At 43.7% G+C, this 16889-nt stretch overlaps 1 protein-coding gene across 2 annotated transcripts in view; it reads left to right on the top strand.

The window, feature by feature from the left end:
• BRD10 (bromodomain containing 10) overlaps positions 1-16889 on the top strand; it is a 40508-nt gene that overhangs the window by 12557 nt on the left and 11062 nt on the right. Inside the window, exons 2-4 of one of the 2 annotated variants that reach the window (XM_075278361.1) lie at positions 3094-3285; positions 4613-6009; positions 12344-12423. In XM_075278361.1, the coding sequence (XP_075134462.1) occupies positions 3094-3285; positions 4613-6009; positions 12344-12423 (1669 nt within the window). Of the gene's footprint in view, positions 1-3093; positions 3286-4612; positions 6010-12322; positions 12424-16889 lie in introns of both variants that reach the window. The other variant, XM_075278352.1, reaches the window with a different exon arrangement.

Raw genomic sequence — 16889 nt, 5'->3', positions numbered from 1 at the left:
CATGCCCCATGCAGCCCATAGGCATTAACTTCCCAATGTCCAGATCACAACAACATATAGGCGGCAGCCCTCCAGGAACTGGAGCCCTCGTCTTACCCGCATAGCACACAGGGGGCAGCCCCCTCTTCCCAACATGTAGGTGGCAAGACCCCATGGGCCCGACCCTCCAATAAATGGGGCAGTACACCAGGGACCACCACCAGCAACCTCCACGCACGCACAGGCTGCACCACAGGAACCTCCCACATACATGAAGGTAGTACCCCAGGAACCTGTACACCACACAGCAGCGCCCCTCTGTCATATGCACAGAGATGGAAGTACACACAGGTAGCACCCCAGGTACCCCCAAACATGCATTAAGGTGGCAGCGCTCTGGGATCACCTCCAGAACCCCCTCTTATATAGGAAATAACCCAGAAACCCTCACACGCAAAATAAATACCCCAGGGATCCTATACAGACACATGCAGCAGTCCCACAGGAAATTGAACTCCTCATTACATGCCAGCAGTACCCCAGGGACCCCTGCTTCCCCTTTAATGTCAGCAGCACTCCAAGAACACCTGCTCCCCTTAGATGCCAGCAGCACCTCATGGATCTCTGCCCCCCCTTAAATATCAACAGCACCCCAAAGACCCCTGCCCCCCCCCCCCCCTTTAAATGCCAGCAGCATCCCAAGGACCCCTGCCCTCTTAGATGACAGCAGCACCCCAGGTGTTTAGTTTAATGCAAAATTTTTTTTTTTATTATATCTCGGACAACCCCTTTAAAGGGATCCTATCATCCAAACGCCTTTTTTTTCCCTCAGTAACATGAATAGAAGACAGGCTAGTCTCCTACCTTTCGCTGTCTTCTACGTGCCGCCGTTCACTTGAAATACTGGGTTTTGTCGGTATGCAAATGAGTTCTCTCGCAGCACTGGGGGAGTCCCCAATGCTTCGAGAGAACTCTCTCCAATGCCTCCTCCATCTTCGTCAGCAAAGGCCTCTTCATGCGTCTTCTTCCGACACGCGGGGGATCAAAATTCAACGCATGTACAAGTCGGCTCTACCAGCGGGCCTCGGGCAGAGCCAACTTCACATGCGGGCGGCCATTTTTTTGTGGCCGCTTACACGAGCAGGCGCAGTAAGAATTCCATAGAACTACAAGAGTGTACTGCACATGCTCATGTAAGCGGCCACAAAGCTCATGGTGTCCTCTACATTTGTTAACGTGGCAAGCTTTCTGTTGTCTTAGCCTACAATTACCATGATGCATTGCAGTTTACTCAGATCTCCCCCTCCCTCACAACCCTCCCACCACCATTTCCCTAGCTAGCCAGCGGACTACCAGCCCTACCTACCTAGCTAACTTAACTCGGTCCCCTAACCCACTCCCCACCCCATCATACTTACCTGACTTCTCGTCCTGGAGATGACTTTGAGTTGCCGCTGTCCCCTCTTCTGCTCGTACCTGGGATCTGGAATTGGCGTCTGCGTAATAGAACATCGGCAGAAGCCACGCATGCACAATAGAACGCTGCTGCTTTTTTCTTCTGCTGGCATTTTATTGCAAATGCGCTGGCTGTGGTTCCCTTGTGAAGGAAGCAACACCCAGCAGAAGAAGAGGAAGTAAAGTTTTTGTTTGAATCTGAACCTGTAATTTAAAATCCTCTATTCCTAATCAATAAATACATAGAAAAAATAATTCCTCTAAGATAAATTTACATGCAAATGTCTGAGAAGCTTTATGTATAAATATGTGTCAGTGTATCCTATAAAAAGTAAAACAATGTTTTGGTAAAGGAGCGTTCACACTACCATTGGTAATGTCATTCATTATACTGTCTGTTATTACTGTCCGTTTTATTCTGCGTATGCTCAGAAATCAGAAACAAAAAAAAACGCACAGTATAAAAACGGACAATAGCGGACACTGATGTTAATGCATCTGTTTTTTCAACTGACCCATAAATGGATTAGTAAAAGAAAAAATGGGACATTGAAGGGGCTATATCAGCAAAACGATGCTGTATGAGCCCCACATATGCCTGAATTGACTTTAAAAAGGCTATTCAGGCACTGCTAATCTCATTTTTAAACCACCCCCCACCCCCTGTTTTAAAATAATACCCTAAAAACGATTATTCAAATGATACTTACCCGTGCATGGTGGGCGGTCATGCACTGTCGGATGTCATTTTGCTGTCACGCCTTCCTATCCTTTCTTCTTCCAACGACGCCCTCCTGTCCTGGCTCTTCCACGCCTTGCTCTTCTGTTCTTCCGAAATGAAGAGGTTCACAAGCGTACTGCTCATGCACAGTACGCTTGTGTAGTTCTAAAGGGAACTTAGAACTACTACAAAAATGGCCCCGGAGCGTGTGCAGTAGCGCTCCTGCGCACACGCGGGATTTGAACCAAACCCGCCGGAAGAACAGAAGATCAAGGCGGGGAAGAGCCAGGACAGGAGGGCGACGCTGGAAGAAGAAAGAAGAGGAAGGCGTGACAGATGATGACGTTCGACAGTGCACGAAGCACCCACCGTGCATGGGTAAGTATGATTTGCATATTCTTTTGTAGGGCATTATTTTAAAACAGGGGGGGGGGTTAAAATAAGATTAGCAGTGCCTGAATAGCCCCTTTAACTTCAATTAGTGTCTGTTACTTATTTATTTTTCATCAGAATGGACATCCAGTGGTAGTGTAAACGCCCCTTAAGAAGTAAAAGCTATTGCAGTCAATGCTTTATGATGGCCATTTACTACTGTCCTCTACTGAAGTGTAAGTCAAATGCAGTACAGATCAGCTGTTCTATAATGTTAAGCATAAATGTCACCCAACTACAGTATAATAAAGGAGCTCATAGCCTCCCAAACAATATACTTAGTTTATTTTATTACTGTATATAGGAAAATATAGAGAGAAGACTAAATACCCTGCTGTATGCAGGTAGATATAGTACAGTCTTTAGCTGTCCATGTGATGCTGTGCTGATGCCTCATGTGACTGATAGCAGAGCAAAGATGAAAAAAGCAACGCCCTAATATTTTGAGTACATTGATTCATTGAAGTTCTGTCAATACAGGAAATATTTTGTTTTCTATATTTTAGGAACCTCAGAGATAAAACATCTGCAGCGATATGCACTAAGAATGATAAACCCGAGGAAGATACAGGATATACTTCAACAAGACGGAGATCATCAGCAAGAAATCTGGCCAACATAAACAGTGGCACTATGGAATCTGTAATGGTACAAGTTTTAAAACAAGCAGAGTTTTTAAGAGCAAAGGAAGAAAAGAGGTACAAAAGTTGCATCAACTTTTTATTATTGAAATTGTTGTTAATTGTAAGCTTGGAGGATTTTTCCTCTAGATGGCAATAGTCAGCTCCCCAGTGGATAGAGCATCTCCAGATAACATATGCTTTTACATTGACTATGGCCACAGGTATAATTCAACCAGCCATTTACCCCAGATATATTCTGTTTCTTTTCTTCTTAAAAAAAAAAGAAAGACAAAAAAAGTTAGATCATCAGTATCAGAAAGATAGGAGTTTGACACCTGGAATTCCCACAATCAGCTGTTCAAAGTGGCACTTGCAGGAGCACTGTTTCCACTTCACAGGCCATGTGATTTCCCATTTATCTGTCATGTAGCCGGTTTACTGGTAGGTAACCATTTAAAACAATTGAATACCAATCACAAACACTGTAATGAATGGTATTGTACTTGGTAAATGGTGAAAACGTACTCGTCTGAGTGCTGCAGCCTCTTCAAACAGCTGAATATTGTGCGTTTCAGATGATGGACTTCCATTGATCTGATGACCTATCCTAAGGATAAATCAGCGATATTTATGTCTTGGATGATTTCTTTAATGTATAAGTAAATTTTGATATTTTACCCGTTAGTGGTGTGTGTCCACAGAATGGTAATAGTAAATTAGTTGGTGGTGTGACAAGGGCAATGGTAATAGTAAATTAGTTTGTTTAGAAATGGTATAGGATTACCTTTACTAGTCTAGGAATATGAGAGGCATTCCTCACCACTCATCGCTGGGCGGTAAGGAACACCCCCTCTCACAGTACAGCTCTATAGATGCTACTGTGAGGAGGGGCGATCCTAACAGACTGTCAGAAACGCCCTTCTGACACTGATGAGCTACAGTAATGGCACTGATATCTCTTCAGCTGGGGCACAGAACAGGAAAGCCGATAGTGCGCTGAATTCAGCACACTGGCAGCGTTCTAGCGGTATATTACACTGCATGTGCTCAAGGACATGAAAAGTCCTCTTTAAGGCCAAAATAGGCTGTGTGCTTTAGGTGTTAATAGGAATTGCAAATATTCGCTAAAACATATGAGGAGAGCTAAAAGGTTATCATTATAATTTATGACCCTCATTTATCAAAACTTGCTAGTTTCTCTTTATTTATAATGTCTATTATTGCCTTTCTATAACTTTAGGTAGCACCAGAGAAAGGTAACATATTATGGTATTGTTGAGAAGAAAGTAAAATTGACTGATTCTGTTTCCCATTTTGTGTAGGAGTATTTTTGCATGCATGGTTAAAGTAAACATTTTCTTTTATATAGTATGGTAAATTTGTTTCTTTTTTTTTTAATTAGAATTAAGGAACAAGAGAAAAAAGAAGCAGAGGAAGCCAACCAGAAGGAAATGGAAGATTGGGATCGGGGTCTCCTGGCTCTTGCAGCACCTTCAACAATGGAGACAATGTGGGAAATACCAGCCATTGGTCATTTTCTGTGCTTAGCTCAACAAATTTTAAACCTGCCTGAAATAGTGTTTTATGAACTGGAGCGGTGCTTGTTGATGCCTCAATGTAATGTATTTTTGGCAAAGATAATGACTTCCTTATTGAGCCCTCCACATCGCAGGCCAACCATACATCGGCGCCCCAACCTCCCATACAAAGCCTGGGAGTCTGCACTGCGGCAGAAGGTTCAACAGTGGTATACTGTTGTTGGTCAAGCTGAGAACCCTGACCGATGTGCTGAGAAACTTGGGCTTTGCTCTCAGTTTTTTAAAGTTTTAGGTGAAGTCAATCCGCTTGAACAGAAAACATTTCATGAGTTAACATTTTACCAAAAGGTTTGGTTATTGAAAGGTCTTTGCGACTTTGTCTATGAAACACAAAGTGAAGTGCAAGATGCTGTGCTTGGACAACCAATTCATGAATGCAGAGAGGTAATTCTTGGTTATGATTCCCAGGAAAATGCATACATCCACTTTCCTCAGTTTTGTGGTGCAGATGTGCGTGTGTACAAACAGAGACCCTTTAAAGCCCCTGAATTTCCTATCCCATCAATTAAAATTAAAAGAACTCCCCGAGTGAAATCGAAGAGGTCCAAATGCAAATACTCTGCCAAAAGGAATGGAATTTTTAAAAATGTTAAGAAAGTGGCATCTTCAACCTATTCAACTAATCCTGAGAAATGCTGTGACTTTAAGGAAGAAGGTTCTACAAATTGTCAACTGGACGACTGTAAATGCTTCTCTGATAATGACAAAAAGCCAGATGATGGTCCTTGTCACGACTGTAATGTGACTGTCTCGTGCAAAGAAAACGTAGAAAAGCCTATTAGTCCTGGGGAGCTTGTGGGATATGGAGAACCTCTGAGTCCAGGGGAGATTAGAATTCTTGAAAATGTAGATAAATATGCTGAAGCAACATTACTCAAAACTGACACTAGCCCTTTAAAAGAAAATGCACTTAAAACTTATCAAGTCAATCTGAATGGAAATTACACTGACAGTACAGAGGTTATTTGCCACAGGGTTGCAATGGACATTATCTTAGATAATCCTCTAATAAACAATAAAAAACTAAAGCTCGGTAAGATGCGAGCAAAAAAGAAGAAGAAAAAGAAAAAAATAAAAGCTCTTCTAAATGAAAACATACAGGGTAAATGTGAAAATCTTCAAACGCATACATTCAAGTCTGAAATCCATAATAAATTGTTTCTAAACAGAAAGCAAACCAAGCACAAGAAGCACAAATCTGGTGAGTACTATTTGAATTAGTTCACTGCTGTATTTACAATACAATTCCATTAATCCATTGATTGTAGAAATTTTAAGAAATTCTCATGCAACAACAAAGGCCTATACTGAATTATAGGTGAGGCGGTTCCTTTTAAATGCAGTGCTCAGGGCTCTGCATTTATACCCTCCCAAGCCCCATTCCTTCTGCGCTAAGTGCCAAAACTGCTGACAGACTCTTCTCAAGTAAATAAAAGTGTGATAAACATTAACATTCATTAATATCTGTTAATTATTAACTTGAAGTTATATTACACCCTAACAGCCTTCACTGCCTCCTGTACAGGCTTTGAAAAAAGTACCTAAAAATTTTGCCCTAGCAGGAGATGTTCAGTGAAATTGCAGAGGGAACACTTACTAATACTTCTTTAACTCCGGAGCCACAGAGTCTTGAGCTGCAATCTTGGTCTTGTTTTGAAGCCAGGAATCTCATCTTTCACGTTAGACACACACACACCCTATTAATATTATAAAGGTGAATGTTTGTGAGTTTGTGGGTTTGTGGGTTTGGATGTTCGGATGTTTGTTCCTCAATCACAGCCAAACGGCTGAATGGATTTTGGTGAAATTTCACACACACATATTTTCCAGGAAGGAATGATAGGCTACTTTAAATGTGGGCCACTAACCCCAAATCGCCACTGTCACCCTCCAAACACCCCTCCGGGCTCTGTCCACGCTCCTCCTATTGGTGCATGGCAGCTGTGGGCGGGCTATGGAGCCAGGGCTGCGGCACTATAGGTTGAGGCCTCAATGTGGGCATGCCGATTCAACAGTGACACAGAGAACAACATGGCGGCCGCCTACAGGGACCCGGAGCCGCAGCTATGCCAGGCTGCCACGCACATCGCGGAGGAGGCTGCTGCACTGGACCCAACAGATACAGGTCAATGCAGCGGGGGGAGTGGGTGTCCCGGGCGAGGGGGGGTGTCCGGCAGGGGAGAGGGTGTCCGGGGGGGGGGCTTCACTTCCCCAGATTCAATTCCCCAGCTTCACTTCCCGCCATGTAGTAACACTCACCTTGGTCTCCTTCTCTCCTGTGTGTGCTGGCTGACTGCATACACTTCGCGGCTGGCTGCCTGTGTGTCCTATATGAAGCACAGCAAGCTCCGGCATCTGGTTGCTATGACGCTGGAGCTCACTCTGCTACATAAACTACACACAGACAACAGCACGAGAAGTCTATGCAGGCAGCCAGCACACACAGGAACACAGGAAAGAGACAGGTGAGTTGTACTACACGGGGGCCGCTGTAGGAGAAGGGGCATGAAACTGGGGGCAGAGATGGGTGGACATGACACGGGGGGGGGGGGGAGAAACTGGAGGCAGAGATGGTGGGGGAGCATGAAGCTGGGGGCAGAGATGGGGGGACATGAGACTGGGGGGCAGAGATGGGCGGGAAGAAATTGGGGGTAGAGATGGGGGGGCGCATGAAGCTGGGGCAGAGATGGGGGACATGAGACTGGGGGGAGAAACTGTGGGCAGAGATGGGGGGGCAAGAAACTGGGGGCAGAGAAGGGGGGACATGAAGCTGGGGGCAGAGATGGGGGGGGAAGAAACTGGGAGCAGAGATGGGGGGGACAAGATACTGGGGGCACCGACAGGGGGACAAGAAATATAAGTGGTTCGGCGCCACCGGGTAACTGCTAGTATATATATATATATATATATATATATACAGTCCTATGAAAAAGTTTGGGCACCCCTATTAATCTTAATCATTTTTAGTTCTAAATATTTTGGTGTTTGCAACAGCCATTTCAGTTTGATATATCTAATAACTGATGGACACAGTAATATTTCAGGATTGAAATGAGGTTTATTGTACTAACAGAAAATGCGCAATATGCATTAAACCAAAATTTGACCGGAGCAAAAATATGGGCACCTCAACAGAAAAGTGACATTAATATTTAGTAGATCCTCCTTTTGCCTCTAGTTGCTTCCTGTAGCTTTTAATCAGTTCCTGGATCCTGGATGAAGGTATTTTGGACCATTTCTTTCTACAAAACAATTCAAGTTCAGTTAAGTTAGATGGTCGCCGAACATGGACAGCCCGCTCTCAAATGATCTGAAAACAAAGATTGTTCAACATAGTTGTTCAGGGGAAGGATACAAAACGTTGTCTCAGAGATTTAACCTGTCAGTTTCCACTGTGAGGAACATAGTAAGGAAATGGAAGACCACAGGGACAGTTCTTGTTAAGCCCAGAAGTGGCAGGCCAAGAAAAATATCAGAAAGGCAGAGAAGAAGAATGGTGAGAACAGTCAAGGACAATCCACAGACCACCTCCAAAGAGCTGCAGCATCATCTTGCTGCAGATGGTGTCACTGTGCATCAGTCAGCAATACAGCGCACTTTGCACAAGGAGAAGCTGTATGGGAGAGTGATGAGAAAGAAGCCGTTTCTGCACGTACGCCACAAATAGAGTTGCCTGAGGTATGCAAAAGCACATTTGGAGAAGCCAACTTCATTTTGGAAACAAAGATTGAGTTGTTTGGTTTTAAAAAAAGGCGTTATGCATGGCGTCCAAAAAGAAACAGCATTCCAAGAAAAACACTTGCTACCCACTGTAAAATTTGGTGGAGGTTCCATCATTCTTTGGGGCTGTGTGGCCAATGCCGGCACCGGGAATCTTGTTAACATTGAGGGTCGCATGGATTCCACTCAGTATCAGCAGATTCTTGAGAATAATGTTCAAGAATCAGTGACGAAGTTGAAGTGACGCCGGGGATGGATATTTCAGCAAGACAGTGATCCAAAACACTGCTCCAAATCAACTCAGGCATTCATGCAGAGGAACAATTACAATGTTCTGGAATGGCCATCCCAGTCCCCAGACCTGAATATCATTGAACATCTGTGGGATGATTTGAAGCGGGCAGTCCATGCTCGGCAACCATCTAACTTAACTGAACTTGAATTGTTTGTCCAAAATACCTTTATCCAGGATCCAGGAACTGATTAAAATCTACAGGAAGCGACTAGAGGCTGTTATCTTTGCAAAAGGAGGATCTACTAAATATTAATGTCACTTTTCTGTTGAGGTGCCCATACTTTTGCACCGGTCAAATTTTGGTTTAATGCATATTGCGCATTTTCTGTTAGTACAATAAACCTCATTTCAATCCTGAAATATTACTGTGTCCATCAGTTATTAGATATATCAAACTGAAATGGCTGTTGCAAATACCAAAATATTTAGAACTAAAAATGATTAAGATTAATAGGGGTGCCCAAACTTTTTCATAGGACTGTATATATATATATATATATATATATATATATATATTTATTTATTTTTTACCCAAGAGTTTTCATTGTTTGATATGAAATGCAACTCTCGCTTCAGCCTCTGCCTCAGGTTTCAGACCAAAAAGCCCTGTGTGAACCCGGCTTTACTTGTTTCCATTTTCATGAAAATAAACTTTTTATTCTTATGTAAATCTAAAAAAGACTTTAGGAGTGTTTCTTCTCCTGCCAGGGCTTCACTTCTTTGTTCTTGATAACCTCCTCTAACTAACGCCCAGGAGCTCACCCACCCCCCACTGTTTGAGTGACATCTTCACAGCTGGTTAATTGATTTATTGCCTCATTCTGTATATTATGGGCTTGTTATGTACAACTTGCACTAGGTTCATACTAGTGCCAAGCTCTCTGTTGTTTAAGTCTGTTAGGGTACCTGAATGATGGAGAGCCGGAATGCTAAAACAGCAGGTATACTTGGAGACTGGTGGACTCTGTTGCCTATAATGAGGTCATCTTTATCAAAACTGAAAGCAGGACTTTTCTCTCCGCCAATTTAAGGCAGTTTCTGAGACTCCAAGCACAGATGTAAATCAAGATTTAGCAGTGTTAAAAAATAAGGTGTAACAGCAGCAATTATTTCAGTGCCTTTTCTACTCCCCCCTCATCTCGTCATAGACTACCATGTTTCTACGAAAATAAGACCTACCCCAAAAATAAGCCCTAGCATGACTTTTCAGGATTTTTGAAGTGTGCTTGGAATATAAGCCCTACTCCAAAAAATAAGCCCAGTTACAGTTCATTAAAAAAAAAAGTTTCCATGCAGCTATACATGTAAAAAAGTAGAGAGATAAGTAGAATACAGCAGCACCAATCTAGTAGACCCTTCATCAAGAATCACACTCCCAAAAGAAATCAGACACCCCCAAAAGAATCAAACATTGCTTTTAAAGGGCTCCTATCAGTCAGACGACTGTTTTTCTAAGTACCACGTCGGAATAGCCTTAAGAAAGGCTATTCTTCTCCTACCTTTCGTTGTCTTCTCTGTGTCGCCGATCGCCTACAATTCCGGTTCTTGTCGGTATGTAAAGTAGCTCTCTCGCAGCACTGGGGGCGGGCCCCAGTGCTCAGACAGCACTGGGGGCGGGCCCCAGTGCTCAGACAGCAATGGGGGTGGCCCCAATGCTGCAAGAGAACTCTCTCCAGCGCCGCCTCCATCTTCGTCAGGAACGGCCTCTTCATTCTCTTCTTCCGGTGGTGTCTTCTTACTTTTAGGCCTTGGGTAGAGCAGACTGCGCATGCCCACAGGCCCTGAGAAAATGGCCTCTTACAATACTTTCCAAGCGGCCATTTTCTTATGGCCTATGAGCATGCGCAGTCTGCTCTGCCCAAGGCCTGAGGCCTTAGAAGTTACAAGCCACTGCTGGAAGAAGAGGCTGAAGATGACACTACTGAAGAAGAGGAGGCGGCGCTGGAGAGAGTTCTCTCGCAGCATTGGGGACGCCCCCCAGTGCTGTCTGAGCGCTGGGGCCCACCCCCAGTGCTGCAAGAGAGCTAATTTACATACCGACAAGAACCGGGATTGTAGGCGAACGGCGGCAAGGAGAAGACAACGAAAGGTAAGAGAAGAATAGCCTTTCTTAAGGTTATTCTGACGTGGTACTTAGAAAAATGTTGTCTGAATGATAGGATCCCATTAAGTGAGCTATCATTATAAGATGGCACTAGTGAGATAGTTCTCCACAACAATAAGAGCTGTATATCACCTAGTGCTGGGCTCACACACTGATCAGGTAGTCCTGCTGGCATCACTCCGTTGTGGCTGCCTACAGTCACCAGGGGCAGCCAGCTGCTACACTTGACTGCAGTGGAACGCTGATGCAATGGCAAGGGGCCTGACAGTGACATGCCTTTGACAGGAGTGACTCAGATCTGTTTGTGAGAACCCATCCACCATTGACACTTCCAGACTCTAATTGTCTTGGGTATAAGGGGGTCTGGTGAGTGGATTGTTTGTCATGGAAAAAAATAAGACATCCCCTGAAAATAAGCTCTAATCCATCTTTTGGAGCAAAAAAATAATATAAGACCCTGTCTTATTTTCAGAGAAACCTGGTAATATGGAGAAAGTAACTGCCTGGATGTGGCGAAGAAAACAGATTTGTTTAAAAAGATATATTACAAAGTTTATTTTCACCTGTGCTATTAGAAATTTGTTTATAACAGGAGATACACTGTTTTTCATGTGAGCTCTTTCATTGTCACAACTTGCTGAATTATCATTTCTTAAAGGGAGTCTTATCACCTCTTCCAAGCAGATTCAACTGCCTCGACTGTTACAGAGCACATTTGTATATCACATTTGTAGATTTGGAGAATAATAACTTTGATGTCTTATGTAAATGAGGCAATCGGTACTTACTGGAGCATGGTTTTGGCTGCTCAGACCCCTACCATCTCCTGTCTTAACCCCCCCTCCCCATGTACATTGGTGTTGCTCATGTACTGTAGCTTTGCTCTCATTCAAGTGGTACTCCAGTACTTCCAACTATACAGTGAACAGATTCTTCTGCCTCTGTTCCCTGTATAGACTGCAGGCCTGAAGGCTTCCTGAAAAACCTGCTTAAGCAGTTGACCTTTGTGGAACTTACGGGCTTGACCCCCACCAGGTCAGAAAATTTCTTTATTACAAAGTAATATCAGTTTATGGTAATTATAACCATATCAAAAATATTCTTATACTTTAGGAATTCTGATGTTTATTAGACAGATGACTTTGGGTATATTCACACTACCTTTATTATAGTTCTGTCATGCTTTTATGTTACATTAGATCGAATGGGAACAGACACTGATGCAGGGTGGCTCAGTCTTTGTCAGTCACTCCATCGGTGTTGAAGTCTGTTGCTCTCATCCTATGACGAATGAGAGCAATAGACTATAATAATGGTAGTGTGAACCTACCCTTAGACTGGCAATTCATCATGTATGCTTTTTTGTTAGAAGAGTCTTTATAATTTCTTATAAAGCTATTCTTGGATTTTTGGAAGGAAAAAAATCTGTATCCAAAAAAACAGTGATCAAGAAGAGGAGATTGTCCGCTGCTTCACCTGCTCCTCCTGAATTCCAGGTAACCAACTTTCTTGGTTTATAGTTGAACATTTTAAAAACCGAATAGGGACAAAAGACAAAATGGATTTTGTTTTGTTTGTGCATAATCTTAATTTACTTAACAATTTACAGGAATCTGTCACCAGCTGTGTTGAGGCCTTTTATGCCTTATACAGGTTTGTGCCTTATACATGTTCAATGTGTAGTTTATTAGTTGCAGTTCATGTGTGTGTCATGATATGCAAAAGCTGCTATCATATTCATGAGCTGAGGCTAATCCCACCCTCCAATTGCTGGTTTACAGCTTTCTCCTATGTACAGTAATAGGAAGTAAGATGGGGCATCTCATTAATACTGAGAACTCCTGGCTCATAGTGTGATGCCAGTATTGCAACAAATACACTGATAATAATATAGGAATAACAGATACAATATAGAAATTAGTGTGTCTGTCACTACTTTATGCTGCCCTCTGAGACTAAAGCATAAAAAGGGGGACAGATTTTCTGTAATATCTTGACTGTGAGAATACTGTTTACAGCAGTTATCCCCATTCTCCTTTGAACTTTGTCATGTTTTACAGTCCTATGAAAAAGTTTGGGCACCCCTATTAATCTTAATCATTTTTAGTTCTAAATATTTTGGTGTTTGCAACAGCCATTTCAGTTTGATATATCTAATAACTGATGGACACAGTAATATTTCAGGATTGAAATGAGGTTTATTGTACTAAAAGAAAATGTGCAATATGCATTAAACCAAAATTTGACCGGTGCAAAAATTTTGGTACCCTTATCATTTTATTGATTTGAATACTCCTAACTACTTTTTACTGACTTACTGAAGCACCAAATTGGTTTTGTAACCTCACTGAGCTTTGAACTTCATAGCCAGGTGTATCCAATCATGAGAAAAGGTATTTAAGGTGGCCAATTGCAAGTTGTTCTCCTATTTGAATCTCCTCTGAAGAGTGGCATCATGGGCTACTCAAAACAACTCTCAAATGTTCTGAAAACAAAGACTGTTCAACATAGTTGTTCAGGGGAAGGATACAAGAAGTTGTCTCAGAGATTTAACCTGTCAGTTTCCACTGTGAGGAACATAGTAAGGAAATGGAAGACCACAGGGACAATTCTTGTTAAGCCCAGAAGTGGCAGGCCAAGAAAAATATCAGAAAGGCAGAGAAGAAGAATGGTGAGAACAGTCAAGGACAATCCACAGACCACCTCCAAAGAGCTGCAGAATCATCTTGCTGCAGATGGTGTCACTGTGTCAACAATACAGCGCACTTTGCACAAGGAGAAGCTGTATGGGAGAGTGATGAGAAAGAAGCCGTTTCTGCAAGCACGCCACAAACAGAGTCGCCTGAGGTATGCAAAAGCACATTTGGACAAGCCAGCTTCATTTTGGAAGAAGGTCCTGTGGACTGACAAAGATTGAGTTGTTTGGTCATACAAAAAGGCGTTATGCATGGCGTCCAAAAAAAGAGCATTCCAAGAATTTTGGGGCCCCATACAGCCTAAGTGTCTGCCCCCCCCCCCCCCCCCCCGCCATTTTAAAACTACTTTATTTTGCGACATACCAATTATGTATTAAATTTACCTTTATTTAACAGCATTACAAGGCTTAATCAGATTCCATTTGCAGGTAAAATCTGCTACGTGTGACAGCGCCTATAGAGAGCCCACATCTCTCCCCCAGCTTCATATACACCCTTCATCTGCCCCCAGTTTCATGTCCCCCATCTCTTCCCCCAGTTTCATGTCCCCCATCTCTGCCCCAGTTTCATGTCCCCCCTCCATCTCTGCCCCCAGTTTCATGTCCCCCCTCCATCTCTGCCCCCATATTCATGTCCCTCCATCTCTGCCCCCAGATTCATGTCCCCTCCATCTCTTCCTCCAGATTCATGTCCTCTCCATCTCTGCCCCCAGATTCATGTCCCTCCATCTCTGCCCCCAGATTCATGTCCCCTCCATCTCTGCCCCCAGATTCATGTCCCCTCCATCTCTGCCCCCAGATTCATGTCCCCCCCCATCTTTGCCCCCAGTGTCATGCTGTCCTCTCCATCTCTGCCCCCAGATTCATGTCCCCACATCTCTGCCCCCAGATTCATGTCCCCTCCATCTCTGCCTCCAGATTCATGTCCCCTCCATCTTTGCCTCCAGATTCATGTCCCCTCCATCTTTGCCTCCAGATTCATGTCCCCTCCATCTCTGCCCCCAGATTCATGTCCCCCCCCCATCTCTGCCCCCAGTGTCATGCTGTCCTCTCCATCTCTACCCCCAGATTCATGTCCCCACATCTCTGCCCTCAGTGTCATGCTGTCCTCTCCTTCATCTGCCCCCGTTTCACATTCCACCTCAGTGTACACATTAAACTTACCTTTTCCCCGCTGCTGTCTGCGCGCCTCTTCTCTCACTCGCGCATAGTTGTAGACGCGATGTGACGTCATCACATCACGTCCGCATAGCCGGCGTGCAGCGGCGGCAGCAGTAGCCAGCGTGCAGCAGCGAAGCAAGGAGCTGACCTGTGTCAGCTCCTTGCTGTAGCCGCGTATGTGTCCAACTCAGTTGAAATCGGACACACGACTGCTGCGGGCGCCAGGGGGTCGGCACACGGTGGCGGTCCAAAACCGGGCCCCCCCCCCCTATTTTTCAATTTGGCCGTGCCCCTGACGCCAGTAGCAGTAATACTGACATATCGGCAGCCCTGCTACCCACTGTAAAATTTGGTGGAGGTTCCATCATGCTTTGGGGCTGTGTGGCCAATGCCGGCACCGGGAATCTTGTTAAAGTTGAGGGTCGCATGGATTCCACTCAGTATCAGCAGATTCTTGAGAATAATGTTCAAGAATCAGTGACGAAGTTGAAGTTACGCCAGGGATGGATATTTCAGCAAGACAATGATCCAAAACACCGCTCCAAATCGACTCAGGCATTCATACAGAGGAACAATTACAATGTTCTGGAATGGCCATCCCAGTCCCCAGACCTGAATATCATTGAACATCTGTGGGATGATTTGAAGTGGGCTGTCCATGCTCAGCGACCATCAAACCTAACTGAACTTGAATTGTTTTATAAAGAGGAATGGTCCAAAATACCTTCATCCAGGATCCAGGAACTGATTAAAAGCTACAGGAAGCGACTAGAGGCTGTTATCTTTGCAAAAGGAGGATCTACTAAATATTAATGTCACTTTTCTGTTGAGGTGCCCATACTTTTGCATCGGTTAAATTTTGGTTTAACGCATATTGCGCATTTTCTGTTAGTACAATAAACCTCATTTCAATCCTGAAGTATTACTGTGTCCATCAGTTATTAGATATATCAAACTGAAATGGCTGATGCAAACACCAAAATATTTAGAACTAAAAATGATTAAGATTAATAGGGGTGCCCAAACTTTTCCATAGGACTGTATTATTTGTCTTAAAGGGGCTCTATCAGCAAAATTTTACTGTATGAACCCCACATATACGTGAATAGCCTTTAAAAAGGCTATTCAGGCACCGCTAATCTTATTTTAAAGGGGCTCTATCACTGGGAAAAGTCATTTTTATCTAAACACATGCTTGCATAGGCTTTAGAAATGCTATTCCACACTTACCTTTAGTATGTAGATTCCCTCAGTGGTTTCTGAATAAGTCAGTTTTTATTCATATGCTAATGAGCTTTCAGCCAGTACAGGAAGTTCCCAGCAGCCTCCTCTCTTCTATTATCTCCTATGTGTGTGAGGCAAACAGGAAACTGAGTCATCATCATCAGCAGCCTGTGCCATAGGAAACAACAGGGAGAGGTGTGCACGATGTATCATGCAACAGTCTAATTAGCATATGAATAAAAACGGACTTATTCAGAAACCACTGAGGCAATCTATATACTAAAGGTAGGTGTGAAATAGACTTTCTAAAGGCTATGCAAGGATGTGATTAGTTAAAAATGACTTTTCCCAGTGATAGAGCCCCTTTAAATCCCCGTCCCGTTTTAAAATAAAACTATAAAAACATATATGTAAATCATACCTGAATGTGCACCCTGGGCGGTGATGCATGATCCGACGTAATCTTCTGGCACGCCTACCTCTTCTTTCTTCTTGTTTCGGCAACGCCCTCCAGTCCTGGCTCTTCCCTGTCTTCATCTTCATCATCTTCCGGCGGTTCAAATCCGATTGGTTGAAATCCGGCACGTGCGCAGTAGCACTCCCTCCAGAGCTACTGTGCACACTCCGGTGGCACTGCCATTGAGAAAAATAGCGCTGTAGTATGCGTAGTGGCTCCGGAGGGAGCGCTACTGCGCACGAGCCGGATTTCAGTCAATCGGATTTGAATCGTTGGAAGAAGATGAAGATGAAGCCGTCACCGAAACATGAAGAAAGAAGAAGTGCCAGAGGATGACGTCAGATCGTGAATCACCGCTCACTGTGCATGATAGGTATGATTTACATATGTTTTTATAGTTTTATTTTAAAACGGAACGAGGGTTT

Source organism: Leptodactylus fuscus, chromosome 1 (assembly GCF_031893055.1).
Source record: "Leptodactylus fuscus isolate aLepFus1 chromosome 1, aLepFus1.hap2, whole genome shotgun sequence".
Taxonomy (NCBI): Eukaryota; Metazoa; Chordata; class Amphibia; order Anura; family Leptodactylidae; genus Leptodactylus; species Leptodactylus fuscus.
The sequence above is the reverse complement of the archived record's forward strand: the minus strand, read 5'-3'. Positions and strand labels throughout refer to the sequence as shown.